Source organism: Bos grunniens, chromosome 5, assembly GCF_055505025.1.
Source record: "Bos grunniens cultivar Pamir isolate PY7600 chromosome 5, Bosgru_T2T1.0, whole genome shotgun sequence".
NCBI classification, from domain to species: domain Eukaryota; kingdom Metazoa; phylum Chordata; class Mammalia; order Artiodactyla; family Bovidae; genus Bos; species Bos grunniens.
In genome coordinates, this window is record NC_141169.1 from 76,948,836 (window position 1) to 76,976,616 (window position 27,781).

The 27,781-nt window shown below is 56.2% G+C and overlaps 1 protein-coding gene across 5 annotated transcripts; it reads right to left on the bottom strand.

Annotated features, from left to right (window-relative positions):
- Positions 1 to 811: 811 nt before the first annotated feature.
- On the bottom strand, positions 812 to 27,781 carry CARD10 (caspase recruitment domain family member 10). 5 transcript variants are annotated; one of them, XR_015164874.1, is made up of 22 exons: positions 27,389 to 27,640; positions 26,965 to 27,216; positions 25,960 to 26,097; positions 23,422 to 23,747; positions 19,125 to 19,316; positions 18,053 to 18,208; positions 17,332 to 17,457; positions 16,074 to 16,265; positions 14,270 to 14,404; positions 13,811 to 13,926; positions 12,984 to 13,012; positions 12,413 to 12,536; positions 6,901 to 7,060; positions 6,310 to 6,469; positions 5,672 to 5,915; positions 5,416 to 5,485; positions 4,261 to 4,363; positions 3,351 to 3,509; positions 2,997 to 3,155; positions 2,787 to 2,902; positions 2,228 to 2,340; positions 812 to 2,001 (listed from the first exon to the last, which is right to left on the bottom strand). XR_015164874.1 is itself a non-coding variant. In XM_086404033.1 (21 exons), exons 2-21 carry the CDS (start codon positions 27,197 to 27,199, stop codon positions 1,761 to 1,763), a joined length of 3,135 nt encoding a protein of 1,044 aa, XP_086260159.1. In that variant the 5' UTR covers positions 27,200 to 27,216; positions 27,763 to 27,781; the 3' UTR covers positions 812 to 1,760. The 5 variants fall into 5 exon arrangements, 3 of the variants coding, with proteins under 3 accessions (XP_086260159.1, XP_086260161.1, XP_086260160.1); XR_015164875.1 differs by having other exon boundaries at positions 6,361 to 6,469; positions 27,389 to 27,639; XM_086404033.1 differs by lacking the exons at positions 3,351 to 3,509; positions 27,389 to 27,640 and adding an exon at positions 27,763 to 27,781.

Sequence of the window (27,781 nt, forward strand, 5' to 3'; positions counted from 1 at the left end):
GGGACCCACCATCTGGCCACAAAGCAGAGCATGGCATGGCCCAGAATTTCCAAGGCCTGGGAAAATCAGGAGGCTTTGTGGAAATGATATCTGAGCCAGACTTCAAATGTAAGCAGCCCCCAACCCCTGGACTTGGACCTCTCAGCTTCATTTCCTACCACTCCCCAGTGGCCAATCTCAATCCGTTTCCTGCCACTGAGCCGTTGCTCTTGAGGTTCCCTCCACCTAGTCTATCCACTCCCCACAACTCCCTGGAGCCTGCCCAAGTTCATCACTGTGACTGAAGAGAGTCCTAGGAGGACCAGGAACAACATAGGCATGCGAGTCCCTTAAGTGCTTCCTGAAGAAAGGAATCCCACACCCCAAGCTCCAGCAGCACCTCCTCCAGTAAGCCTGCCTAGATATCTCCCACTGGAAGTGCTCATCCTCTCCAGTGAAGCAGTCTCACAGGCTTGGGAGTACACTGAGGGTTTGCTCTTAGTCTTCTGGATTCAGTGGCCGAGGCCCTTAGCCTAAGACCACTCCAGGTATCCCCGCTCCAGGAGACATCTCTTTGATGATCAGACACAGGCAGGGCTGGGTACAGGGGTGGCCCATCTGTGGGGCCCTCCTCCAGTCATTTGGGGGCAGGTAAGGTGATGCCAGCACAGATGGCAGGCAGCTCCAGGATGAGTCAGGAGAGAAATCTGACCCTCCCCATGAGCGAGCAGGAACCTGAAAGGTGGCATCAACCTGAGCTGGGGGTGGCAACAAGTGGGACGAGGGGAAGGGGGCCCAGGCCAGGGAGGCAAGCAAGCAAAAGGCCACCAGCTTCTATGACAAACTGTTTAATGTTCCATAATGTGCAGCTTCTGAGGGGAAAAAAAAAGCCCATTAAAAATCCACAAGCTGTACATTCTGGTAACAGAGTGGCTGGCCCCCTCCCCACCCATCCCTCTGAGAGGCAGGGCAGGGAGGGGCGCAGGTGCTGTGAGAACATGGTCCTCGGGTGTGCTCACCAGGAACACACGCGGGTTAGTGTCCTAAGGGTCACGGGGGTGGGGGGCATGGCATTTACACAGGGGAGAACCACAGACACACATGTGACTGGAAGACACGAGGGGCACAAGTGACAGTGGACTGGGGAAGCCACAACGCCCCGTGGAGGTGAACACAAGAAATGCCAGCTGCGTGGCTGGGTGTCCCACACCACAGGCCCAGGGGCTCCTGTGAACAGAAGAGGCTGTGGAGGACTTCCCCAGCGGTCCAGCGATGAAGACTCTGTGCTTCCGCTGCACAGGGCACAGGTTCAGTCCCTGGTCAGGGAACAAAGATCCTGCATGCCACACGCAGTGAGGCCAAAAAAAAATAATAAGAGGCTGTGGAGCCAGGAGACCTCGTGAGCCAAGGGGAGGGGCAGACTCGAGTCCACCCTGTGGGATCTTGAGTGTGCAAACCAACGCACAGGACTGAGAACGCAGATGCTCTGAGGAGCGCCATGAGGGACAGGACACAGATGTGTGTGTGAGACCCACGAGAAGGGTCCATGGAGACACAGGGCCAGGGGAAGGCCCAGAGCAGCAAGTCCAGGGGTGGGAGGGAGCTCTGGCCAGGGGCTCCTATGGGTGAGAGAGCCCAGAGCCCAGAGCCGAGGGCCCTACGTCGAGTTCCAGGGTTGAGGAAGGCTCAGGATGGGGAGGACCCGGCTCCACTGCAGACCAGGGTTCCTGGTGGTGGCTTCTGGAGTGTGTGAGGAAGGCACAGGCATTCCAGGGGGGCCCTCAGGCCTCGCTGCTGCTGCTGCTGCCGCCGCCTCTGGTGCTGCTACGTTCCACCCACACAAGGCGGGCCTGCTCCTGCAGGATGCGACCCCGCACCACCTTGGCCAGCTCCTCCGAGTGGCTCCACTCGTGGGCGGGCACCTGCACCCAGGAGCAGGGCAGCCCCCAGAGCACATGCTCTGAGCCCCGGCACTGCCGCAGCAGCTCAGAGTCCCGCCAGCCCGGCCGGCCCAGCAGACCCCTGCCGAGAGAGGACAGCAGGCTGTGGTCAGAGCAGGGGATGAAGACAGACAGTGAGACAGAGAGAAAGGAATGGACTAAGACATGGAGAGTCAGAGAGGGAGGACGGACAGAGGGAATCAGAGAGACAGACAGAAGGCAAACGAAAAGATGGAGAGAGAGAGAGAGCAAGGCATCCAAACAGGAGGAAGCACAGGGTCCCTACCCCTCCTCCCGGCCCAACTCACCTGACTTCCCGGACATTCTTCTCGGTCACCTCCACGTGGATGACGATGGGGTAGATCTCGTTCTGGACCAGCTCCCGCACGCCCCGAGCACCCAGCTCCAACAGGCAGTGCTTCTTCTCGGGGGAGGGGTGGTCAAGGCTACATTTTACTCCCAGGCCAGAGACCCTAGCCTCCCTGCCCCCTGACTGGGCCCCCTTAAAACATCCCCCTACAGGGTCCAGCTTCCCCATCCACCTTGGCAATAAGGAAAGAACTGGAAGGGAAAGCCCAAGACCCAGGGAAATAAGTCACTTTCCCTAGACCCTGATCTGCAGAGGGCGCTCACCCCACCCTTGGCAGCCCCAGGTGGCTCCCAGGGGAGCGGCAAGTCTGAGACAAGGATGAACAGATCAGATGTATCAGCCAAATTCTGCAGGGTGAGCCACTTGAGGCAGAGTGCCCCAGGCCACCCATTTCACAGGTGCAAAGACACCCATGGAAGGGAAGGGGCTTGCCCAGGGTCACCCTCTGCTCCTGGGCCCAGAGGGCACCACCCCCATGCCCCACCCCAAGCACCCACCTTCCCGACAGATTCCTGGATGGCACGGATCCTGCTGCCTAGACTGGGGGCGGCAGGCCGGGCCTTGGGGGCTCCGGGCGCTGACAGTGTGCACTGTTCCTCTCCAGAGAGGCTTTCTGCAAAGCAGAGAAAGGCACAAACGAAGGGCCAGTGGGCCTGACTGCCCCACGGTGCCACCCCGCCCTCCCATCTTCAAGTGCACAGGCTTACCCGCTGGGCACACTTGGAAGTCCAGTCGGGAGCTGGGCAGGTCTAGGAGGTTGCGGATGAGCCGGGGCGCCAGGCACTCAGGCAAGAGCACCACGGGCCGCAGAGCAGACACCAGCAGGGGCCGCACCAGGCTGTAGGGTTTGAGGCTCCGCTCTGGCTCTGGGCACGGGAGGGGACAGCATGTAGACGAGATGAGGGTGCAGCCAGGGCACGAGGTCCTCGCTGCTGGGACGGCCAGCCCCCTCAATACTCAGGACCCCAGTGCCTCCTGTCAAGGCCCCTATCTTCTTTCCCTTCCTAACACCCGCTGCTGGACTTCACTGGGACTGTCCTCCTCCCCATCCCAGGCCTCACCCGTGCCCCCTACAGGCCATTCTCCTCTCGGCAGCTGAGGCAGGCTTCAACGCTGAAGTCAGATCCTGTAACTCCCCTGTGTTCAATGCACCAGTGACTTCCCACAACTCTCAGGAAGAAGGCCACATCCTCCACGTGGGTGACCCAGCCCTGCCGGAGCTGGGGAAGCAGCAAGCCACAGATCCCCTCACTACAAGCTCTATTCCGACCTCACAGATCAGCAGCTGTAATCATGGGAACTCTGCATGCCCTGGTGGCCCAGTTAACTCTTCTGTCAGAGCCCAGGTCAAGCCTTCCCAAGCTCCCAGGTGGGCAGGGACCCCTCCTACCTTGCCCCTCCCCTGCTTCCCTTCCCCCTCCCCTCTGGCACAATGCACGACAAGAGTTTTGCGCCTGCTGTACTCTGTGTCCTCCAAGCATACGACACATAGCCATGCCTCCGAGTCTTTGCCTTTTGCCTGGCATGAAGTCGTCTTCATCCTTGAAAGGCCCAGTTCAGACAATCTCCCTTCCAGGAAACCTTTCCTAACCAGCCTTACCCTCAGAATTGCTATTCATTCCTCTGGGCCCCCCTAACCCTTCATCCTCCTTCCTCCAGGAACTCTCTCTGGGGTCATCATGGCACCTGCCACCATACACAGGCAAAAGGCACAGCTGTGCATGCTGTGCCAGACAGAAACAGGCCCATGCTTCTCCGTGCCTCACCCCTGGTCACACCTGGACACAGACCAGCTCCCTCCATCCTGGTGGCCCATCTCCCACCAGGTCCCTGGCCTGCACCCTGCCCCTGACTGGAACCCTCCCACAAGCCCTTCAAGGCCAAAGGGAACACCAAGGCCAAAGGACACCCAGATGGGCACATTCCTGGAGCCCGTAGGCAGTGGCTGCACCCTCACACCTGGGCACGCACCTGAGCAGGGCTCCAGCAGCAGCTGCTCTGGGGAGTCCCCAGGAGGACTCCCCACATGCTTGGGCTTCACCAGTCGCAGCTGGTCCAGGGCACGCTTCTTTAGCTGGTCAGGGAGTAGAAAAAGAGGGACACCTGAGAGCTCAGCTCCGTCCCATCCTCAGGGAGAAAGGGCCCTACTGTCTAGTCTCACGGGTCAGCACAAGAACCCCCTCTCTATCTGGCTGTCCCCTGCCCCCACCTGGCTCAGTACAGCCCCTGAGACAGAGGAGGGTGACCATCACTAGGAATCCAGGGAAGTAAGGCTGCTAGAGCTAGTTAGAGCTAGAGGAGCCTTAGGTCTGCCCCCACATTACAGATCAGAGATCGAGGCCCAGAAGGACCTAATAAGATGTAAGAGACAAACTCTGGGGTCTCTTCCAATTAATCAGCAGTGTAGGAAGAGTACAGAAAAACCAAAATTGACACCGCTAATTGTAACAATCGTGGTTGTTGTTGTTCAGTTGCTCAGTCAGGTCTCTTTGCGACCCCATGGATATCAGTAGTTGACAGGTGTCAAATAATGTGACAATGGGACAAACGCTAACCAGATCCCACATGCATGAACCCACGAGGCAGGCATGGGTTCCCCATTTTACAGATGATGAAGCAGAGCCTCAAGAGAGGGTCAGGTGGTCATCCAAGGTCACACAGCAAAGAAGGAGCAGAGCTGGGATGCAAACTCTGGAGGCCTGGCTCTAAAGCCCAGGTTCTCCACCTTCTCTCTAGTACCGTGGTCTCTTGAAATATTTAACCTCTCTGAGCCTTGCTCTGCCCAGGCGCATGGTCCAGGGATCAGAGAAGGGAGTGTGACTATCATTAAGTGCCCACCGCATGCCACCCATGCTCCTGAGCACCAGGCACACTGCCTCACTTCCCCCTCTCAACTACCTGGAGTGGAGCCCTGTTGCTGTTCTCTCTGATGGACACGCTGGGGATAGGATCAACCAAGTCTGGGTGAAGACACAACCAAAATGCTCACCAAGAAGATGAGCAACCAAATGGGTGGTGTCTCCTCCCCCAGCTTCCAGAGAATGGAGCCTGCCCTCTCCCTTTTGGCGCCCCCGACTTGGCACCCCCTCCCCAAGCCCTCACCCTGTCCTCCGCAGCCCAGCTTACATTACTGCGGGGGCCCCGGTGTCGGCTAGATGGCAGGCATTTCTCCTGAACTTCCAGGAGCTGCTGGGCTCTGGCGGGAAGGGGTAGGGGAAGAAGGGAGGTCATGTCATGAGTTTGTAGGGAGGTAGGGAGTCCCTCACCTTCTCTCCTCTAGCCCCCTCCCCCAATCCTGTCCCAGAGGATGGCGAGGGACTGCGGGAGAAGAGAGACAGTCCCCCATCCCAGTCCCGGCTCCCAGGGCCACGGGCTGTGTCACCTCTGATAATTGGGCACGGTGCCCCGGTCCAGGTCTCGCAGAGTGAGGGGGTCGACCCGCGTGCAGAACCACTCCTGCCGTCGCTTATATGCCGGGTCCACCAGCCGCAGTATCTCCTGAGCTCTCACACACAGGGCGTGGGGGTCAGCCCGCTCAGGCAGGGTGAGGTTGGCTCGAATGTAGAAGGGCTCAGCTCCTGGCTCCCTCACCCAGGCGTCCAGGGCCTCGTGGAAGGACTGGCAGGCTGAGTGTGGACAAGGCAGGGGGTAGCAGTAAGGACAAGGGAAGGAGAAAGTCAAGCATTAGCCTCAGAGAGGTCACACCTTCCCCTTCTTAAAATGAGAGTCCAAGGACCAGGGAGGGAGGGGATGGGCCCCAAGCCACCAAACCCACTGGGAACAGAACCAGGACCCAAACCCAGGTTCCTGGACTCCTATCCACTGCTCCTTTCACTGTAAGTTGCTTACTGAGGACAAGACAGAGGAAGAGCATAAGAAGAGACAACTAGCAAGGAGGCAGTGGTGCAGAGGGAAGAGCACTGACAGGAGTCAGGAGGCGAGGCATCCCCCTCCCAGGCCGCGGCTGTCCCACCCACACCATGGACTGGAGGAGCCTTCTCGTGGGCCCTCAGTTCTGACCTTCCAGGACTCCTGAGTCCTCAGTGCCTGCCCGCCCCGGGCCAGCTTTACCCTTGAAGTCCATCAGTGGGAGTGTGGACGTCTGTTTCCGGGGCAAGGTTCTCTGCTGGGCCTCGCCTTCCAGGCCTGCCCCCTCCAAACCAGCGGCCTCTGCCCTTGGCTGAGAGAAAACCCAGACAGGGAGGGAACTGAGCTAGCTTCCCAGGACTTCCCAGGACAGCCCTGGGCTGAAGAACACCACGTGTGGGGGTGACCATGTCTCAAAATTCTGATGCTCCCACCTCACAGGGTGCGTGCCCAGTCAGACCCTGCTCCCTGCAACCGGCCTCCCCACCGAGCGTGGCTCAGTCTGGTCTTTTCCACGTGTAAGGCTGGGGATCTGTCCAGGTGCTATCAGTCTGCCCCACCTCTCAGCCGTTGCCCAATCAGATTTCACTTAATGCTGGCTGAGGCGGGGCTAGTCGATGAGCCCACCTCTGCTTCGACCAATCTCCAGAAACTCTGCCCAATGATCTAGATCCACCAATCAGAGGGCGCCCAGCCCCAGCTAATGTACTGATTCTGCCCCAGCTCAGAGGGGCGAGGCCTCACCTCTCTTGGTTCTACCCTGGCCGACCCTGGTCCAGATAGCACCCTCCGCACAACAGCCCCAGACCAGCTGTCCCCGAGGAATGACAGGCTATCTGGGCCCTTGTCCTGGGGCTCAGGTCCCCCGGGGGGATTCCAGCCAGACACTCGGATGGCCAGAGACCTGAGCAGAGAGAAAGGAGATTGAATTAGCGTTTAGTCAGTATGTTGATTCAGTTCAATATTCTTGGAGAACTATAGTGATGCCCCAAAGATGCCAGGGCTGCCACCCCAGGCCACTGCACCTGCTGGAAGGCTCTTTCGCTTCTTTTTTGCCTGGCAAATTCTGCTTATCCTTCATAGCTCAGGTCAAAAGCAACCTCTCCTTCCCAAACCCCTCAAACCCCTGCACACAGTGAGGTGGAGCTTCTTGCTGGAGCACCCCGTTTTTCTATTTTCCCCTTGGTTTCCTCCCTCAATAAAATGCCTTGAGAATCAGCCCTCTATCATGTTTGGCTCTGGATCCCTACCACCAATCACAAGTGTCTGGCACATCTGGCAGATGACTAATAAAAGCTTGTTATGCTCATAGTCTAGGGCAGGAGGTCACCCTTAAATCATAACAGATCAGGGATGGTTACTGCTGGCAATAGGAGCATAAAGGGGAGGGGCTTCCCAGAGGAAGCAGCAGCTAGGCTACATGAGGGTAAAGAACAGAAGTACTTCTGGAACAGACAGAACCCTATGGTTCCAGACCAAACAGCTGGTATAGGCAGAAGTGTGGACAATAGGATACAATGCAGAAGAATTTAATAACAATAATAACAGTAGCATCAAACACTGGGTGCTTCCCATGTGCTAGACACCATGCTAAACTCCTTGCCCTAATTAACTAATTTAACATCCTGGGAAACAGCTCCCAGGAAAGGCAAGTTGGAGCCAGCCTATGGAGGGCAAGGAATGAAGGTATCTGACCTTCCTCTGGTGGTCAGTGGGTACCACTGTCAGGACAGAGTCACCAAATCCCTATCATACGAGGACTCTGCCTAACCCTGGATAAGAAGTGATGAAGCCCTGTGGCCAGACTCAGAGAGAACTGACCACAAGTCTCCCCATGACCCCTCCTCCGTGGTTCTGGGGAAAGGAAGAGGTCATGCTCTGTGGGTGTGCCCCAAATAGAGAGGGAGCCCAGGAAAAGCTTGGGCATTTACTCACCTCCTCATCTACCCTGGCAGCTTCAGCCACACAGCCACACTGCCCCCTGCTGCCTGCCCAGGGTGGGCAAGGCTGCAAAGACCTTAACCTAATCAGTACCCATGCAGGGGAAGACCCTGGCCCTTGGGAGTCCAGCCTGGCTCCTGCCCCCTCAATCAAAATAGAGGACCGAGACCCTGGGGCTAGGGATAGACATGGGTGCTGGGGACATCTGGGCTGCCTTTACAGGCTCCTTCAGCCCCAGGACTGTCCTGGCCATATCGACTGGGCACAGAAAGGCCTGGACAGAGATGGGAGGCCTGAGGCTGGGCCTGGCTATGCTGCCCAATGGCTGGATGGCTGAAGCCACAGCTATCAGCTCCAACCCCAGTACTAACTGTGCTCTAGCCTTTGGAAGCAAGCTGGCCACTTGATTCTATCCCCACACCCATAAAGCAAGGACAATGATGACACTCATTTCCCACCGTGAGTGTGAGGCTTAGACAAATATAGAGATAATGCAGGTAGAGGTGGAAACCAGAGGGCTCCAGGGCTTTCCAACTAAATGGTTTATGAAATTCACTGGGTCATGACCAGCACTGTTTTTGAATGGAATGAAATAGAAAATATAAGCCTGCCTCCCTTCAAGTAAATCCAATTATCTTCCCGTGACCCTTTTGTTCCAGGCACTTGAACTGGGTTTCTCCTGTGGCGGGATACCATCAGAAGAGTTTGAGAAAAGTGGTGTGGAGGGCACCAGCAGGAACTCTGGGGCCAGGAGGCCTGGCTGCTCGCCTCTGGTTCTCAGCAGTCCCATTTGTGTCTATCTACCTTGTTGTACAACTCAGTAAGTTTAAACACTGGATGTTGCTGGAACAGTGCCCGATAAAAACTAGACATTCGCTATCACCAGGTGTGATTCAGGACAAGTCACCTCTCTGTGGTCCAGCTTCCTCTGACCCAATTTCAAACCCATAGACAGATGACCACTGTTGGCTTCTCTAGGTGAGGGCCCAGCGAGAAGACTGCATTCAGGCCCTCCAGGTCCATCTGCTCACTCCCTACCCTTGGTTGCATGCCACGCCCCCTCCTTGCAATTCCAGCATCAGGGCAATTCCTCAGCCATTCCACCTTTTCAGGCTCAGAGACCCAGCTTGGGCATCCTCTCCTTCAGGATGCCCTTGCCTACCTTCCTGAGGGACCAAGTGACTTCTCTGAGCCTCCACAGCCCCAAGCTACTACCTGGGGGCTCACGGGGCAGGATCCAAATCAGGTCTCTCAGACTCAGACCTCAGCAGTCAAGTGTGTGGGGAAGAAAAAGGAACATGGTGGAGGGCAGGGGTTGCCTGCTCCAACCTCTCAGGAACTCTTAGGTTTCTGGCAACTGCAACAAGATCTGATGATCCCAGTCCTGCCTGTGGGAAGGATGGGGGTCCCCATCCACCAGGAGAGGGCTCCCAATCCTATCCCCCAGTGTCAGCTCAGGAGTCAGGTCACAGGGGAACAACAGGTACTGGGCCAAGTCCTTCACTCTGCCAACCCTGAGCATCATGAGTTAGGTGGCTTGGTAAGTGTTGCCCTACACCCTGGGGCACTGTGGGAAGATCCCTAGGTTCATAGGTCAGGGACCTTTGAAGCTGAGATGTAAGCATGTCACACAGATTACCTCACTGAATCCTCCCAACCACGGAAGCCATCTGTTATTCCCCCAACATAAGAGAAGAGGCAAACTGAAGCCAGGGGAAGTTACAATTGCCAAGGGTTACACAGCTGGTGGGTGGTGGAGTTAGACAATGACCTACCCAAACCTTCCCTGTGCGAGGTTGGCCAATGCCGGAGATCCTGTCTTTGTGACAAGAGCGGGCAGGTATGGCCCTGCCCAGGAGACAGCACCCCAATACTCTCCCAGTGTCCTCCCCACCCAACATCTCACTTTCACTCTTTACCACCTGCCTGACCATCCTCTGCCCTGGCCCAAGACTCTGGGAGCCAAGAGGGGCAAGGGAGAGCGAAGAGCTGCAACGCCCAACATACAGGGACCACTCAACACAGGCGGAGGTTAAAGCAGCTTCAGTGGGGACTTCCCTTGTAGTACAGTGGTTAAGAATCTGCCTGGCAAGGCAGGGGACATGGATTTGATCCCTGTTCTGGGAAGAATCCACATGCCGTGAGGCAACTAAGCCCGTGCGTGACAGTTACTGAGCTTGAGCTCCACAGGGGATGCCACCACAATGAGAAGCCTGCACACCAGAACTGGAGAGTAGGCCTCTCTTGCTGCAACTAGAGAAAGCCTGTGTGCAGCAACGAATACCCAGCACAGTCAAAAACAAACAAAAGTTAAAAAAAAAAACAACTCAAGTAGCTGTGATGAGAGGAAGGGACTCTGGAATCCCCAGCTCCACCACCAAGAGGCCATGGGACACATTCCTGACTCTGAGCCTCATTATCATCTGTATATGGGGCTTGCAGGGCTACTGCAAGCCACAACAGCACCAATAATAGCTAAGAGCTAACTTCCCACTCACTACGAGCCAGCCACTGCATTTAGCACTCTAGTAAGAATATTAGAACCTCCACAATGACCCCATGGGACAGATACTACTGTGAGCCCATTTTACAGAGCAGAAAACTGAGGTAATGAGAAATTAAATGAGTTGCTCAAGGCCCCCCAGTAGCAAGTGACAGAGCCAGGATTTCAGCTGGCTCACAAGTCTGTTTGGATCCCGCCTGCGCTCTGACCTGTAACCCTGCTTCCCGCCCAGGACATGTGCAAACAGTACTCCCCAGTCCATTAGGGCTCTCACATCCCTGAACTCCCATCAGCCCACCCCCTTCTCTCTTAGTCCACCAACCCTGCCCCAACCCCTCAATCTGTGTTCCTCCCCCATCTCCCTCCTCCCCAGGAACTGTGTGGGCATCAGAGGTGGTCCCATGATCATATGGGTCAGAACCTCCAGCTCCCTCTGCAGCATCCCAGAGGCCCTTGGACAACAGCCAGGACCCCTGCTGCAGGCCTGAGTAGAGGAAGGGAGGAAGGGCCAGGCAGGCAGGAAGGGAGGCGCCTCCGCCCCTTCCCCCAGAAGCACGTCCTGCACAGTGAGAAACAATGTCACGCTGGGCCCGGTGCCTAAGGGTGAGAGTGGGGGCAGGGGCCTGGCCAAGCTGCTTTCGGGAGGCAGGAGGCTCCCGGTGCTGCTCTGCCCTGATTTCTTGTGCGACCTGTCCTCTGTAACCAGCATCCCCACATTCCAGCTCTGACATTCACTGCTTCCTATGCCCTCCCCAAAACCCAAATCTGGTCAGGTCACTCTGGACCTTGGTCCTGGCACGTCCCAGCTGTGTGACCTCGGGCAAGTCGCTTAACCTCTCTGAGCCTCGGTTTCCTTCTCTATAAAAAAGGGGTAATCATAATAGAGCCGGCGTCCCGGGAAAGAGGGAATGTTCTAAAGCAGCCAGGAGCCGGCCTTGCATTTAGTAATAGCTAAGCACCATCACCCACCCGCCTCGCCGCCCAGGTTTCCCATGGTGCACAGCACCACACTTCCCCAGCCTGACTCACAAAGCCTGCCCTAGCCTTGACTTTCACCTTTCCCCCTTCCCCCTTCCCTGCCTTCACGCGCCAGTCACCACCAAACGCCAGGCCTGTCCTTGGACAGCCTCTGTTCTCTCCTCTTCCTATCACCCAGCTGCCCTCCTGGCCTGCTCTCTCCTGGCTGCGTTCAAAGGCCACATTCTCAGATCAGCCTCTCCCATTGCCTGTCCTCCTGAGATCACTGACCAGGAAAGCCATGCATCCACCAAAACGGACAGAGCACATGGCCTGCAGCATGCTGGGAGCTGCCAAGGTTCATGTCTCCAGTCACGGCATGGGGCCAGCTCAGCTGCAGGGAGCTACAAATGACAAACTACCACCACCCCACCCCGCCCTCAGCACAAAGTCTGCTGGGAGGCCCAGTCCTGCTGGGAGATCCGAGCAGGGACAGGCAAGCAGTACAAGTAACAGTTGCCACCTACCAAGCACCCACCACACGCCTGGCAAAGCGGGGTGCTTGGCTGCCACAAGTCCTAAGCCTCCAAATTCCACCTGCAGAAGACATTGCTGTGCCCTTTACCCTGATGAGGAAACTGAGGCCCAGAGAGGTGAAATAACCAGCCCAAGCCTCCCAGACAATGGTGACAGCATACGAATTCAACGTCTGCCTCTGTGCAAAAACCCAACAATTGGACAGAGGCATGAGGCAAGGGCTTCGCTGCTGCTCCCTCCCACCCCACCCCTGCTCACCCTTCTCCGGGGATCCGAACCAGCCCCCCAGCTCCACCCTGCCCCAGGAGACTGCCGTACCTGTTGAAGAGATCCAGGCCACAGCCTCTGGCCAGAAGGCTGTCCGGCTTTCCCAAAGGCCACACGCTGTCGGAGGACGAGGACGAGGAGAGGCCCGGGGACCAGGGCTTGAGCGTCACACTCCCTGGGGAGGAGAGGTGAGGTTCAGGGGCGCCAGCAGAGCCGTGAGGGAGGGCTTGGTCCATGAGAAGGGGGTTGCCCCTTGAGCTCAGAGATGGCTCAGGGCCCAGAGACCTTGGCAGGTTGGAGGCCCTGGGAACACACTGGACTCAAAGGGCTCAGGGCTGGGCCTGAGTCGACCAGGGTGACCCTTCAGTTTCCTGGAAGAAGGGGAAGGGCGGGCTGGAACTGAGTAGCTCCACAGAGCACAGCTGGCACCAGGAGAGAGGACCAGGATGGGGTCAGGGTGAGAGGTGGGAATCAACTGCCTCAGGGCCTCCTGAGCAGAGCCTCTCTGCTCAGGGAACAGCAGAGCCTCAGGGAGGGGACGCAGGCCAAAGGCAGCATAGGTAGCACAGGCCTCAGGTGGGTTCCCAGATGAGCCCTCCCCAGGGAGTCCCGGGGCCTTTACCTGTGATGTCTGACATGCTGCTGAAGGACCTGGGCAGAGAGAGGGCAGAGGGGCCAGCACTGAGCGCAGTGGGCACTCAGCCCCACCCCCTGCTCCTGTCCCCGTGCTGCCCCAAAGTCTGGCAACCCCCAAGCACATGCAGGCTAGACTCCTAAAGTCACAGGGCAAGAAGCTAATATTCTGACTGTAACTGTGCCCATGTTCCTCCACCTAGAAGGCCACCCCTTCTGGTCTCCCTCCAGGAAGCCTGCCCTGACCTCTCATGCTGCATCCCAACCCTACTTTCTACTGTCATTTGTAGCTCCAGGGTCTGCCTCCCACACTAGACCATGACCTTCCCATGGCACACTCATCATGGCAGGTTCACTCATTACATCAAGCCAATGACGGGGGACACATGCCAGGTGGAAGACTATCTCCCGCCCTCAGTCCTGGCACCAATCATATGGCTCAGTTTATCTGGCCCCCATTTTCTGCTGCTGCCTGAACCTGCAGCCTTTCTTGCCTGAGATCCTTGATCCCTGAGAACCTCCTCTGTGTCTCCTAGTCCTGAACACCCAGGCTTCCCCCTGGATTAAGGCTCTTTCAGGCTTAACCTCCAGTGACTCTCATGCCAGGGTGCTCAGCAGGGACTGAGCCCACTCTGCCCTTTGACCTTGTCTTAACCCCTTGGTTACACATATGACTCCTGGGACCTGAGTTTCCATAGCTCCAGTCATTTAAGGGCAGCAAAGGGAGGTGACAGCCTGGACCTGACCCTGGCATCAGGGATTCTGGAGGTAAGAGTAGCACCCTGCCCACCGCCCACCCTGGGCCTCTCCCTTTACCTCTTAGGGGGTGCGGGGTCTTCCTCTCGCTGCCGGCGGAGGATGGAGCCAGCGCTGGGCGGAAAGGGCAGGATGGAGAGGCGATTGATCTCCTTCTCGTTGTCCGTGGCCTCCTCCTGCAAAGTCACAGCAGGACCTAGTCACCCCCACAGCACCCGTCCACAGCTCATGGTGCCAAGTTTGTGCTCATTTCACAGACGGGAACTACAGCCCAGAGTGGATGGGCAGGCTCTGCGAAGTTTGGAATGTGAATGGCTCCCCAGGTCTTCTGGCGCCCGAGCCCAGGCCCAGCACTGAGCCAGCTTCTTTGGGGGTTTCAACAAGGCACTTGGCTTTCGTGGGCCTCAATTCCCTCTTGTGGGAAATGGAATGGTCAGCAAACTGGAGAGCCCCCTGTGTGTCAGTAGTAATATGATGGCCATTGTACCCCCCACATCTGGGCTAGGGCAGGCGTCTTACCGAGGTGTGGGGCTCAGGCCCTCCCACGACAGGCGCCTCCCCTGCTGCTTCTGGGCCTCCCAGCGGGGATGGGAACTCGCTGAGGCTCCAGGTGCTGCTGAGGTTGGAGCACAGGGAATGGGAAGAGGCGCAGGCCTGGAGAGGAAGGGGAGAGGGAGCAGTCAGCAGCGCTGGGCCGGGGCCAGCCACCACCATTTTCTCAACGCCCGAGTGCTGGAAACAGGGATGAGGTGGGGAAGGAGGGAGCTGCATTCCTGCCCTCATGGAGCTCACAGCCTAGTGGAGAAGACAAACTATAAACAGGCAGGCAGATGAAGGAATTAAGGCTCAGCTTCCAAAAGAGCTGGGAAGGAAGGTACCTAGGGTGGTGAAGGCACTCAAAGGCCCCACCCGGCCAGGGGGCCATCAGAGTGTTTTCCAGGCAAAGCGTGGTTCGAATTGAGAACTCAAGGATAAGTAGGTGTTAAAGTTGGGGAGGCAGATGGAACAGTCAGAGCAAAGATCCTGAGGCAGGACTGACACATTCTAGGAATCAAAAGCTGAGACGGGGGGAAGGGATAGTGTGGGGTCAACAATGTACACACTGCTATATTTTAAATGGATAACCAACAAGGTCCTACTATACAGTATATGGAACTCTGCTCAATGTCCTCTAGCATCTTGGAGGGCAGGGAAGTATGGGGGAGAATGGATACACATATATGTATAGCTGAGTCCCTTTGCTGTCTACCTGAAAGCATCACAATATTATTAATTGGCTATATGCCAATACAAAACAAAAAGCTTAATTTAAAAAAAAAAAAAAAGTTGAGACTGAGAGAACCAGGCTCGAGGTAGGCAAGTAAGGGAACCACCCTATAGGACTTCTAGGGCAAAGTAAACCACTGAGGATATTTAAAAGTCAAAAATCACAGATTTATGCTTCTTTTGTTCTGTTTCTTCAGGTACTACACTCCTGGTGGACTGATCCTCTTTTAAGCAAACCCAAGATAGGAAAGGGGCTTCCCCGATGGCTCAGTGGGTAAAGAATTCGCCTGCAAATGCAGAAGACACAGAAGATGTGGGTTCAATCGCTGGGTCAGGAAGATCCCCTGGAGGAGGAAAATGGCAACCAACTCCAGCATTCTTGCTTGAAAAATTCCATGAAAAGAGGAGCTGGTGGGCTACAGTCCAAAGGGTCACCAAGAGTCAGATATGACTGAGCAACTAAGCACACACACAAAATAGGAAAATCCTTTCTTTTCCTATCTTGGCAGAGATCTGAGAGCCAGTGTCTGATTTATAAGGGATCTGGGGGCTCGGCTCCACTGCTGGGTGGCTATGTGATCCTGGGCAAGCCTCTGACCCTCTCTGGGCCCTGTGCAATGAGGCAACTGTACTAGTCAGTCTCTGAGGAACTTCTAGGGCACACATTTTGCATTCTAAGATGCTTGCCAGCCCTCAGGGAGCTGGGGTTCTCCAAGTGTATGATAAGACAAGCTTCAAGCTGTTTTTCGTGCCCCAGGTATAACCTCAGAAACCCAGAGGCCCCTACACTCCTGTCGTGTTCCCTGTTACACCAACCCCCACCCATCCGAGCTGCATTTTGTCCACCCTGGCCAACAGCCCCCTCCAAGACTGGCATGTTCTTGACCTCAAATGATGACTCCAGCCAGGACCCACATGTTTCCTCCCAGAGCCTGCATCTTCCCAGGCCCAGGTGAGGACTCCCAATGAGTCCCCCACGTCCCCACCCCCAGTTGAGGTCTCTCACCAGGTCTCACTCTGGCCGAGAGTTCCAGCTTGGACTCCTGACCCTGCTCACCTTGAGATGGGGGCCCCCCTGGACCCGCTGTAGCTGAACCTCCAGCAGGGCCTTGGCACCCTCCAGGCTGGTGAGCGCCGTCAGCAGCTCATCCCGCTCCACCTCCAGGCCTCGGACCTGCTTCCGGTACTGGTCCTTCTCAATGAGGCTCTGCGAGTACTGCAGCTGAATACGGTCTCGGCTCTGGATGGCCTGGCAAGAGTGGGCAAGGAGGGAACTGGGGCCAGGAGCCGAAGGTGACATGCTGGCTCAGCTGTCCTGGCCTCTGATCTCTCAGATCAGGCCAGGGGGTGGAGCGGTGGGTAGCAACAGGACCGGCAGCTAATGTTTATTAAGAACTTCCTACACGCTTGTGCCCTGTGCTAAATATTGGCTCATTTAATCTTCATACTAACTCTTCGAGTTAAGACAGTCTCCTTATTTTCATTTTACAGACAGGGACACCAGGCCAGCAGGGACACAGCTGCAGAGTCCAGGCTCGTGCCATTTCCCAGAAACAACTCAAAACTCTTCTACGGGACACACTGTATGGGGGACTTTATTCCCAGCCTCCAGGGTTCAAAACCCAGCCCAGTGCACCCAAAGAGCTTTTCCACACAATGTAGACCATGGTGCCCAAGAGCTGGGTCTGTGGCCACGGGGACCTATCACCCATTGTCTCAGAGGGAGCAGGGGTGAGAGTCTCAGGGGCTAGGAGCAACCAGGTGAAGTGCAAATTCCTGGGCCCACCCCAGACCACCTGACTCAGTATGTCCGGGGTTGAAACCCGAAATCTGCATTTTCACCAGGCCCCCCAAGGCCCACGCTCACGTGTAGACACCAACTGCTCCAGGGATTCCAGGGATTCGAACAAGGACAAAACCTCCTGCCCTCCCCGCTGCACGGGGAGCTCAGATGAGGAGGGCTGGGGGCCTTGGCCCACCCCTCAGGAGGTGAAGGAATGGTACCCAGGGCCTGGGAGCCAGAACTTTTGAGAATCTCTTCACCAACAAACATTTGAAAGCCTCGCTCTTGATGTGGGGAGAACAGGGATTCAGATGCCAAGGCCGCCCACACCAGCTTTCATACCTGTCCCAGGAGCCCAGTGAGGCAGGTGTGTTGAGAGGGCAGGGCTGGCACACCTCAGCGCTCAGGCCCCCTGTCTGTTTCTCCGGGCCTGCTTGCCCCATCCTAAACTGCTGAGTATGCTGTTTGTCTGCCTCTCTCCATCTTCCCCTGGATGGGAAAGAGGACTGGGCACATAGCAGGCGGGGCTCACCTGGTCCCGCTCCTTCTCGATCTCCTCCAGCTGGGCCAGGATGGTGGCCATGCGGTGCTTGTACAGGTCACAGTCCTTCTGCAGCGTACGGTGCTTCAGCCGCAGGTCCTCCATCTCCTGCAGATACTGTGGGTGCGACAGGGTGGAGCGGGATGGGACACACCCTGGTCAGACTCCAGGGCTGGGGACCATGGGCAGGAGCCCAGCAGGTCCAGGGAAAGGCCTGAGCCCCAGTAATGAATGCCCACCTCCCCAGCTGGGTGGCCTGGGCTGATAACTGACATCTCACTGGGCCTCAGCTGCCTTATCTGTAAAATGGGAACAACAACCCATCCCAACCCACCTGGGCCTCCTCATTTCAACTGCAGTCTGCCCACTTAACCCACTCTGCTTCCTCCACAGCACTCATCACCCTCCGTGACATGAAGTGAGAGACTGTGGATTATGCATAAGGTGTCCTGTTTGTCTCCCCTGCTAGAATCTGTCCTCCACAGGAGAAGGGACCTTTGTTTTGTTCACAGATGGACCTCAACACATATTTGAGAACAAACGAATGCACAGCTCTTGGCATGGGACCTGGCACACAGCAGATGCTAGGGGAAAGCTGGCTTAAGTAAACGGGTGATGCCCATCCCCCCATCCCCCCAGTAGCTTCCCCAGGCTGTGAGCAAAAAGGCAAGTGGGGGCAAGGCAGGGGGTGTATGGGGCACGTGGACATCACCTTGTCCCGCAGCTCCTCTGCCCACTGCAGCTCCCCCTGCACAGCATGCAGCTTCTGGCACAGCTCCTGCCGGCTGTCCTGCGCCTCACGCCAGTCATGCTCCAGGATGTCTAGGAGGATGCGCTCAGAGCCCGGGGCCCCTGGCCGGCTTGCCTCCTGCAGGGGCGGGTGTCAGAGCTCAGTGCTGCCTCAGCCCTGGCTCCAGGCCCATCCTGAGTGTGGGATGAGGGGGGACACATAGCCCTCAGCCCCAGCCCACTAGCTCTGCCCCCTTGGCCGAGAGCCTTGGCCTCTCTGAACCCTGGCTTCCCCTTCTGCTGAGTGGGTGTGGCCTCAGCAGCTCTGCCCACCCTCCAGGGAGCATCTGGGGTACAAATGAGGTAAGTGGATGAGGGCGTGTTCAGACAAGTTGGACCAGGATCTTATTCCTCAACAAGAACCAGGCCTGTTCTCTCTTGCTCTGGCCCCCCACCAGCTAGCCAGGACAGAAGATGGGTAATACTTCCAAGGCCTATTTCCACCCCCCTCCTCTGGCCTGACAAGGGGTTTTCATAGGGTCTGAACCTGGCCCAGGCAGGTAGACCATGGGCCGAAGATCCAGTCCCCAGACCCACACCCTAGCTAGGCACCCCCAACCCTATAAAATACACCAGAGTCCTAGCTTCCTCCCCCACTTCCTGTGAGGAGTAATGGCCAGGTGGTAGGCCCATGCTGTCCCTGACCTGCCACAGGACACTGAGCAAGCCCTGGGGCCACCCAGACCTCAGAGGTCTCAACCTTTCCACGGTCAGACTCCTTTACAAATTCAAGGAAAACTGGGGGCCCACTCCCCAGAAAAACGCTCACACACAAAATCAGATGCACAGTTTCAAGGAGTTCAGAGGCTTCCTGAGTACCTCCCTCCCTCAGCCCCAGACCCCAGACTCAACACTCAGGGCGAGCTGAGGACCTCCACTCAGAGCTTAAGAGGCCAGCCAGATCTCAGATCCCTGGATCTAGAACCCTCATTTTCCAGGCCTCAGGGGGACAAGTGAGCAGGAGGGTCTCGCCTCCCCCCGGCCTCCCCCCATACCTGCTGCAGGCCTTCCTGCAGCTCCTGCAGTGAGGCCACCAGCCGCTGGTTCTCAGCTCGGAGCTCCAAGACCAGGTCCGCACTGTCGGGCTCTTTCTCTTTCTCCTCGGCCCCAGGGAGTGGCCCCCTGGCCCTTCGCAGCTGCGTGCACTCTTCCTCCAGCCGGCTCACCTTGAGCTTGAGCTGATCCACCTGGGGCCCAGGACACGGGTCAGCTCAGGGAGGGAGCACCAGCCAGGCCAGAGGGGAGACAGAGGTCCCGTTCCCACAGTCCGGGGTGCCTCCCCTATTCCCAGAGGGGCCCGAGCAGGCATCCTCCCTGGACATGTCTACAAAGAAGTGACAGGCTGGATCAATATGACAAGGTCAAGCCACCGCCCCAGGGGAATCTGCCTCAAGGACTTGTGGGTGGATGGGCCAGATCACAACACACTTGTCTGTCCTGCAGTTCTGACATGGAGCACAGGCAACTGAGCCCAGCACCAGCATAATGGATGGGAAGGAGGGCTGCACCAAGAACAGGAGGACCCAGGGGCTGGGCCCAGCTCGGCCTCTAACTCCGTGTGGCCCTGGGCAAGTCATGGTCCCTTCTCTGTGCCTCAGTCTCCTCATCTCCCAGGGGAATAAGGAGGAAGACAGTATTGAGGATCTCACCCAGCCCAAGAGCCAGGATGTCCCCCCTCAGAAAGCCTCCCCGCTCAACATATATGCACAGAACAGCCATGAGTCTGATCCTCCCTTAGAGATATTCCTACCAGAGCCTCCATGAGGGATGGTTATGCTATTGCTTCACTCCCAATACAAATTTCAAATCTGGGGTCATGGTTTCAATTGTACCATTTTACCCTCCGTCATCCTGAGCAAGTCACTTACCTCCTCTGGGTCTCAGTTTCCCCATCAGTAAAATGGGCCTGTTCAATCCCCCTGCTCCTGCTCCACCACCTGCCTCCCAAAGTCATTGCAGGCATCAAACAAGACAGTAGGTGGACAGACGCCTTTAAACTACAGAACTGCTGGGGGTGTAACAGTGGCTATTTTTACAGCTTTGAATAAAATCCTAGGACCCTCCCCCCACTGTTACCAGTTCAGTGTGGGCAGCCAGAAACTGGCCAAGGGGGCTGTGTGGGTGGCTGAGTGGTGGCCATGGCAGAGATGTACGACCAGCTGGCTGGATTATGAGTGTACTTAGCCCAAGTGATTTTCCAAATTCATGTGGGGTCTGAAGTGGCTAGAGCAGCAGGTGGCAGGCCACGAAATGATGTCATTGTTGGAAAAAGACACAGTGACCTCTGGGGCTACACTCAGGCATGCTGACATCTGGTGCCCTAGGAGTGCCCTGGCCTTGCTTGGAAAGGACTCACAGCCTCCCAGCCTCCAGAGCCTGGCATAGCATTCTCCACCCCCCTCCCCACACACGCAAGGATCTGGAGCCTGGGTCAGGCAGTTCCACGAATTAACAGCCCACTCCTCCTCCGCAGAGGACTCAGAAAGAAATTCATGACTCTTACATTCCTTTCCCCTCACAAAACCCGCTTTGTGAGCCGCCGGAGAAAGACAGCTAGTTACAAGGGCAAATGTGGTCACACCCTCTCCAGCAAACTACAGCCACACACCCCGACCTCCTGCCTGACCCGAGGCCGGCAGGCTTCCCAGATGAGCTCAGGGGACAGGGCACCTGGGAGTCTCCGCCAAACACCAGGAAGTAACAGATGCATTTAATCCTGGTGTACAAACTCACTTAGCACAAAATTATAGCGTTCATTCCTTTAAGTTTATGTTGCTTAGAAATAACAGCTCATTAAATTTGCACCTTATAAAATACCGTATAAAATCACAGCCACCACACACCTGTCTGGGGGGGGGGGGCCGGTGCGGGCGGAGGGAACCCAAGCTGCCAAGAAAAAGCATGATCAGCTGCTCTGTTCATCTCCACCTGCAAAACCTTTGTTAATTGGTTGTGGAAAAGCTCCAGTAAATTAAGGCAAGTGTACAGTAGCTACATTTAAAGAAAAGTTTATCTATTAATTGAATTTCATCCCTTACCCTCCACCAGCTAAACCGGAAAAAAGCAGCTGTTCTCTGCCCACTGGCAGATTTCTTACCCCTAGGGCCATCCTGGACCGCCCCCAGTGGCTCAGTGGTAAAGAATCTGCCTGCAGTGCAGGAGACTCAGGAGACGTGGGTTTGATCCCTGGGTCGGGAAGATCCCCTTGAGAAGGGAAATGGCAACCCATTCCAGTATTCTTGCTTGGAAAATTCCATGGACAGAGGAGCCTGGCAGGCTACAGTCCATGGGGTCACAAAGAGTTGGACACAAGTGAGTGACTAAGCACACACATACTATGTGCACCTAGAGCTGAAACGCTGACACACAGAGAACCTCCAACACCTCTTCTTCATCCCTCTACCCAACCCCAGGAGATTCCAGACAGGTGTGTGCGCGCACACACACGCACACACACACACAAGGCACCCCCCACCCAGTCACATGCACATATCCACCACTTCAGCAGACCCAACTTACAATCACATGCAACCCAAGGGTGAGACAAACTGTGCTGGCCACAGCCCCTCCCAACACCCAGGGACCAGAGGCCATCACACTGTCCTCTCTGAGCAGGCTCTCCCCACCAGGCTCCTTCCCCACCTCACCCGACTCCCAGAAGTGCCCAGAGTAGAGTCAGAAATTCTCCATCTTGGAACCCTGGGAAAGTACTCCAACCAACCTGTCTGTGCCTCAGTTTCTTCATTCATAAATGGGGATAATAACAGGGCTCTACCCGACCCCCAATCCAGTGGAGTTCCCAGGAAATTACAGGAGTTGATGGACATCAAGCCCGGAGGACCATGCCTACTACACAGGAGGTGCTATATTGCTATGATGTCACTGCACCGTGACTTCCCACTTCAAGGATGAGGAACCTGAGGCTCAAGTGGGCCTGGCAGCCTGGGTCCATGAACCTGTGGCCTCAACAACCCCCAGTCCTTTCCCCAGATGTCCACCCCCACCCCCAATGGCACCCACAGTCACAGGCTCCAGCACACCAGTGCTCTCACGCTTACAGGCTCATCGCGGACATGTGACCCATTGTCCACGGCCACCTCTCACCCCCTGGGGTGCCCCAGCCACAGTTGAGGCTCAGGGGTCAGGGGGCTTCAGATCCCACCATCAAAATCCCCCAATGGAACCTTGTACAGTACTGCCAAGGACAGCCTACTGTGTGCCACGTGTGTGCTCAGTCACTTCACTCGTAGCCCACCAGGTTCCTCTGTCCATGGGGTTCTCCAGGCAAGAATACTGGAATGGGTTGTCATTTCCTCCTTCAGGGGATCTTCCCCACCCAGGGATCAAACCCTGCATCTCTTGGCTTGGCCACAGGCACTGTCAAATCCTTGAGACAACTCTCTGCAGCAGTAAAATCCCAGCTTTATCCCCATGTGAAGACCCAAAAAGACACCAAGAAAGAGAGGTTCAGTTGCTCAGCCTGTAAGAGGCATGGCCTCGTTCGCTTATAGGGAGAACTGGGTGAGATTTCATCTGGATGGGAGCAAGAGGAACAGCATCATAAGGCAGAAGCCAGCAGGGGCACCAGGCAGACCTGTTCACATCCAGGCTGTGCCACTTGCTGCTTTGTGACCTTAAGCAAGTCCCTTTACAATCTACACCTGTGTCTGTACTTCAAAACGAGAACATGGAGCACGGTATCTTTGTGAGATTACCTGATATGATGCGTGTAACCTACATAGCATAGAGTCATACTTAATAATACCAATAACAATGGCTAACCGTAATCCAGGTTTTGAGCACTAACCCTGCACCAGGCCCTGTACATGTCTTAAATTCTGTATCTTAAATCCGAGAAATCCTTCTACCTCAAGGTCTCTCTGCCGCAGCACTTGCAGACCTTTTGGACTGGACAGTTCTTGGTTGTGGAGCTGTCCTGGGCTCCAAGGACGTTTAGCAGTATCCCCGGCCTCTACTCACTAGACGCCAGTAACACACTCCTGGTTGTGATGATCAAAAGTGTTCCCAGACATGGCCAAAAGTTGCTAGGGGCAGGGGGAGCAAAATCAACCCCAGGTGAGAACCACAGTCATAACTCAATGAAATAAGCACTATCAATATCCCCATGTTACAGATGAGAAAACTGAGGCACAGAGTGAAGGGACTTGCCCATGGTCCAGTAGCCAGCAGATGGTGGCTCTGGGACACCAGCCGGCCAGCATATTACCATCATTTTTTGCAAAGCTGCCCCTTGCCCATAACACACCCCACCCCAACCTCCCCAGGGCCTACCGCCAGCTGCAAGTCCCGGCTGCGCAGCACGGCTGAGTTCTTCTCCTCACTGAGCTGTGCCAGGCGCATGGCGATCATGTAGTTCTCATCCTTAAGCCGCAGAAGCTCCAGGCTCCCTGCCTCCCAGTCCTCCCGCAACCGCTGGCAGCGCTCCTGAGCCTGCTGTTGCTCCTGAAGCCGCTGCTCCAGCCCTGCCCGCTCCTCCTCCAGCACCCGGCCCCGGGCCTGCAGCTGCTGCTCCCGCTGCAGCTGACTCTTTCGAGCCTCCCGCAGCCGCCGCACCTCTGTCATCAGGAACTGGGTCAGGCCCTCAGGCCCCTCCTCATCTGCCAAGGACAGGGCAGAGAAAAGTCAGTTCAGGCAAATAAAATCCAGCAAGATGGCAGACCACACAGAACAACCCAAACCAGAAAAACACTAGAAGGAAATATTGGGAACCCATTTTTACAATGTGGGGACAGGGAAAGGCTTCTTAAACAAGGCAAAAATAAAAAAAACTATAAGAGATTTCTGAATGATGACAGATGTAAGAAGCAAAGTTAAAAGACAAGTAACAGAGTGGGAGAAAATACAACACATGACACAGAGTCACACTATATAAAGAGCTCCTACAAATCAATAGCAAACAACAAAATAAAAATATGGCCAGAAACTATCAAATTGCAAATTCCCAAACAAAAAAATGACTGGTAAACATAGGAAAGGGCTTCCCTGGTAGGTCAGCTGGTAAAGAATCCACCTGTAATGCAGGAGAGCCCGATTCAATTCCTGGTTAGGGAATATCCCCTGGAAAAGGGATGGGCTACCCATTCCAGTATTCATGGGCTTCCTTGGTGGCTCAGACAGTAAAGAATCCACCTGTAATGCAGGAGACCTGGGTTTGATCCCTGGGTTGGGAAGATCCCCTGGAGAAGGGAATGGCAACCCACTCTAGTATTCTTGCCTGGAGAATCCCCATGGACAGAGGAGACTGGTGGGCTACACAGTCCATGGGGTCACAAAGAGTTGGACACAACTGAGCATGTATGTATGCCGAGATGCAATGAGGAAAGTATTTTCCTATGTTTGTGCTGAGCTGTGCTTAGTCACTCAGTTGTGTCCCACTTTTTGTGGCCCCATGGACTGTAGTCCACCAGGTTCCTCTGTCCATGGAATTTTCCAGGCAAGAATACTAGAGTGGGTTGTCATTTCCTACTCCAGGGGATCTTCCCAACCCAGGGATCGAACCCGTGTCTCTTTCATCTCCTCCATTAGCAGGTGGATTCTTTACCACTGTGCCACCTGGGAGTCCCCTCTAACTCACTAGCAATAATAGTAACAACAATAATAGTGGTACCACTAACATTTGACTTTACTCTTTGGTCTACATATGTATATTAATTTATGTAATCTTCACAACACTTAAGCTAGGTACTATTTATTAAACCCATTTCAAAGAGAGACAAACCCAGGCACAGAAATGTCAAGTCATTTGCCCAAGGCTAACTAAACTGTTGAGTAAGCTGAGTACATCTTTCAACAAAGTGCAAACTTAAAACAACAACATATTATTTTTCACATATCTAACCACAAAAAAAAATATTTTTAAATGATCCCTAGGATGAATGAGAGTACAACAAAAAGGGTGCTCATACACTGCTAGAGGGACCCATGTTGTGTGTGTGTTAGTTGCTCAGTCGTGTCTGACTCTTGGCGAGCCCATGGACTGCAGCCCACCAGGTTCCTCTGTCCATGGGATTCTCCAGGCAAGAATACTGAAGGTGGGTTGCCATTCCCATTTCCAGGGGATCTTCCCAACACAGGGATCGAACCCAGGTCTCCTGCACTGCAGGCAGATTCTTTACAGACTGAGTCACCAGGGAAGCTACATATTCTCTAAGAAATCTGACTTCTCAGAACTTCTCCTGAGACACACATGTGCACAAAGATGCACCTAGAAGGATGTTCCCAGCACTGTAATATTTGCAAATAACACATCAATAGAGGATGTGTTAAATGACTATGGCACATCACTAACAAACACGATGCAGTCATTAAAAACAAGCATAACAGAATCACACTGGTGGTGGTGGGGGAATGAATCACAAAAACCAGTTGTTCCAAGAAAAAATGAAATACAGAACAAGACATGTAAGATGATCCCCTGTATATGTGTGTGCATGTGTGTATAATTGCCAAACTGTTACCAGCAGAGCAGAGTTGAAGGAAGAAGTAAAGATCTTTGCTGTTTATTCTCGTCTCATGGCATGTTTGAATTTTTTACAGAAGAAACTGCAAACTGGTACATGTCGGCCACATACATGTCTGAGAACAATTTCAGGGGCAAAGAGCTACCTTAAGTGTGTGGGCTCTGAATTTAGACTCTAACTGTGTTACAAACCCAGCCCCACACTCAGCCTGCTGGGGAGGTTTTGGGCAGACAGTTTCAGCTGTCTCTGTGCCTCAGTTTCCCTGCCTGTTCAATGGCCACAATGGGAGTGCCCCCTCACAGGGAGGGGGTAAGGAATCTGCTCTGGCACCCACTGCAGACCCACTCACCGAGGATCATGGAGCAGCGCTGGGCAGGCTCTCGGCCAGTGAGCAGTGTGAAGTGCTCCGGGTAGTAGAACTCCAGGGCTTCCAGGAAGGCCTCATAGCCCCTCTTCCCCCGGCAGCGCAAGATGTCCATCAGGCGCCCTGGAGAATTGGGGGTGGGTGTCCAGGGGTCAAGGTGAGGGCTGCCCCCAGTGCCTAGCTGCTTTCTCCCGTCTGCTCCCCGCCCCCCACCCCGACTACTCCAAGGCCCACATTCCCCAGATCTCTGAACCAGTGACACACACAGGGACCTGACTCAACACATCAGAGGAGATAGCCTGTCTGCTGCAGCCAGGAGAATCAGGACCCACTCCCCCTCCACCACCAGTGGTAACTGTGTTTCAACAGCTCCCCAAGCCCCTGCCTGCCCTCCACACAGATACAGGGCCAGCAAACAGCGCCTGCCTTTACAACGGCACAGAAAAGCCCCCTCCATCCTCAAAGGCAAACCAAAATATCTATCTCGTTGACCAGTGCCTGAAATTCCACCATCAGACCCGCATTGCTTCGCCAGCTCCGTTCAGGCACAACCTACGGGAGAAGGCACCCTCAAAAAACTGGGATGGGAAAATAAAGAAAAATAACTCTCCGAGAAGTATGTGACACACAGAAAGCGGGGGACAGGGAGAACCTATGAAAGCAAAGGTCACAGGAACGCGGCAAAGGACACAGGAACGCGGCCAAGTCCACCAGCTGTGACCGGGAGGTCCCAAGCCCCGCCTGAACCGCAACTACAGCCAACCCCTTACTCTAAGGTGGGCCGAGGAGGCGGGAGAGAAATCCAGGCGCGGTGTGGACACGCGGACACGTTAAAGGAGGCAGGATGGCGGACACAGCAACCATCCCACCCTACCGATGTGGAGAGCGAGGTCCGGGGCATCAGAGCCCTTGGCCGGTCGGCCCCAAGAAGGCCCCAGGGAAGGCCGGCCCCACCCGCTCAGGCCCGACCCCGCGCCCCCCACGGCTCACCGGTGCGGTTTACACGGCACGGGAAGCGGTAGGTGCTCAGCACCTCCTCCTCGTCCTGCTCGTCGATGACCCGGCATTGGCGCAGATACGGCGTGAGCTTGGCCGGGTTGAGGGTGCGCGTCAGCCGGTGCCGGACGCCCTCGATCCGCTCCCACAGCGCGTCCTCCTCCGCCTCGGACCCGGAGCCGGCCCCAGCCTCCTCCTCGGCCTCCCCAGCCTCGGCTCCGCCCGGCATGGCCGCGTCCTCGGGGTCTGCGGGCCAGAGGCGCGCGAGGGTCAGCGCGGGCGCTGGGGGCGGGGTGCGCCGACCGATCCCAGCTCCGGGCGTCGTCTGCAGGACCCCTCGTATCCCCTCCGCTTTCCCCCGGCTTCCCGCGCCCCGTCCGCCCCGAGGATGCCCGGCCCCCGAACCCCCGGGACTCACCCCGCACGCCAGAGCCGCCTCGCACTCCGGGGTCGGCGCTCGGGCGGCGGCTCCTGCGGCGCAGGGGGGCGGGGTCGGCGGCGCCCCCGGCCCCGCCCCCGGCCCCGCCACCAACCGGGCTGCCCGGACCTCCCCACATCGCCGCCCGGGTCCAGGCTAAGTGTCCGGACGGCCAGCCACCCGCACGTCCGCCCGCAAGCCCGGCTCCCTGCCGTCCGGCCGCCGCGCGCCTCCCCCCGCTTCCTGTTTCCCGCCGGCTCTCCCGGCCCTGGCTCGGCAGGGTCCGGGCGGCCCGCCCACACCTGCCCGGCCTCGGGGCGGGGCGGCGCCGGCGGGACACGCACGCTCACACCCTCCAGCGCGCTGCCACACACCTTTTCCCGCGCGCACTGG